Below are 471 nucleotides of genomic sequence, written 5' to 3'. Positions count from 1 at the left end.
TATATATATATATATAAAACTAAAATCTTTCCCTTCTTTGCAAATGTTATTGTAAAAAAATGTATATGCAATAAAGTTAGCACAGAAGTTTTAAAAAATACAAATTTCGAAAAAAAAGCCACTGAAAATGGCATTAAAGGGTTAGTTAATAATATTTACTAATAGTCTCGTAATTTACCTTCTTCTCATTTCCCGCTTCTAGTGATTCGAAAGCGTATGCGCCGATTAGACAATAAGCAACCACCAAAGAGATTAACGTCACATGAGAGAAGATGAATCTGCTGAATTTCCACAGCAGCCGGAGGAATCTGATGCACCTCGACGGTTTCTCCACTTCCACCACGTCGAACATTTCCATTCGCGCGCGCGGCATTTTCTACTTGCCTCCTTTAGATCGCGAGTATCCTCTTATTAGATTTTCCATTTACATAGCGAGCGCGAAACCGCGCTTTACCTTCATCACTTTAGCTT

The 471-nt window shown here is 37.6% G+C and overlaps 1 protein-coding gene across 1 annotated transcript in view; it reads right to left on the bottom strand.

The window, feature by feature from the left end:
- Window positions 1-428, bottom strand: part of LOC108687761 — a 14458-nt gene extending 14030 nt beyond the window's left edge. The window contains exon 1 of the mRNA XM_018193710.1: window positions 179-428. Coding sequence (XP_018049199.1) covers window positions 179-373 — 195 coding nt within the window. The 5' untranslated portion in view covers window positions 374-428. The remainder of the gene's footprint in view (window positions 1-178) is intronic.
- Between the last annotated feature and the right edge of the window lie 43 nt (window positions 429-471).

Source organism: Atta colombica, unplaced genomic scaffold, assembly GCF_001594045.1.
Source record: "Atta colombica isolate Treedump-2 unplaced genomic scaffold, Acol1.0 scaffold216, whole genome shotgun sequence".
Taxonomy (NCBI): Eukaryota; Metazoa; Arthropoda; class Insecta; order Hymenoptera; family Formicidae; genus Atta; species Atta colombica.
Note: the sequence above shows the minus strand (reverse complement) of the source record. Positions and strands in the feature narration are given on the sequence as shown.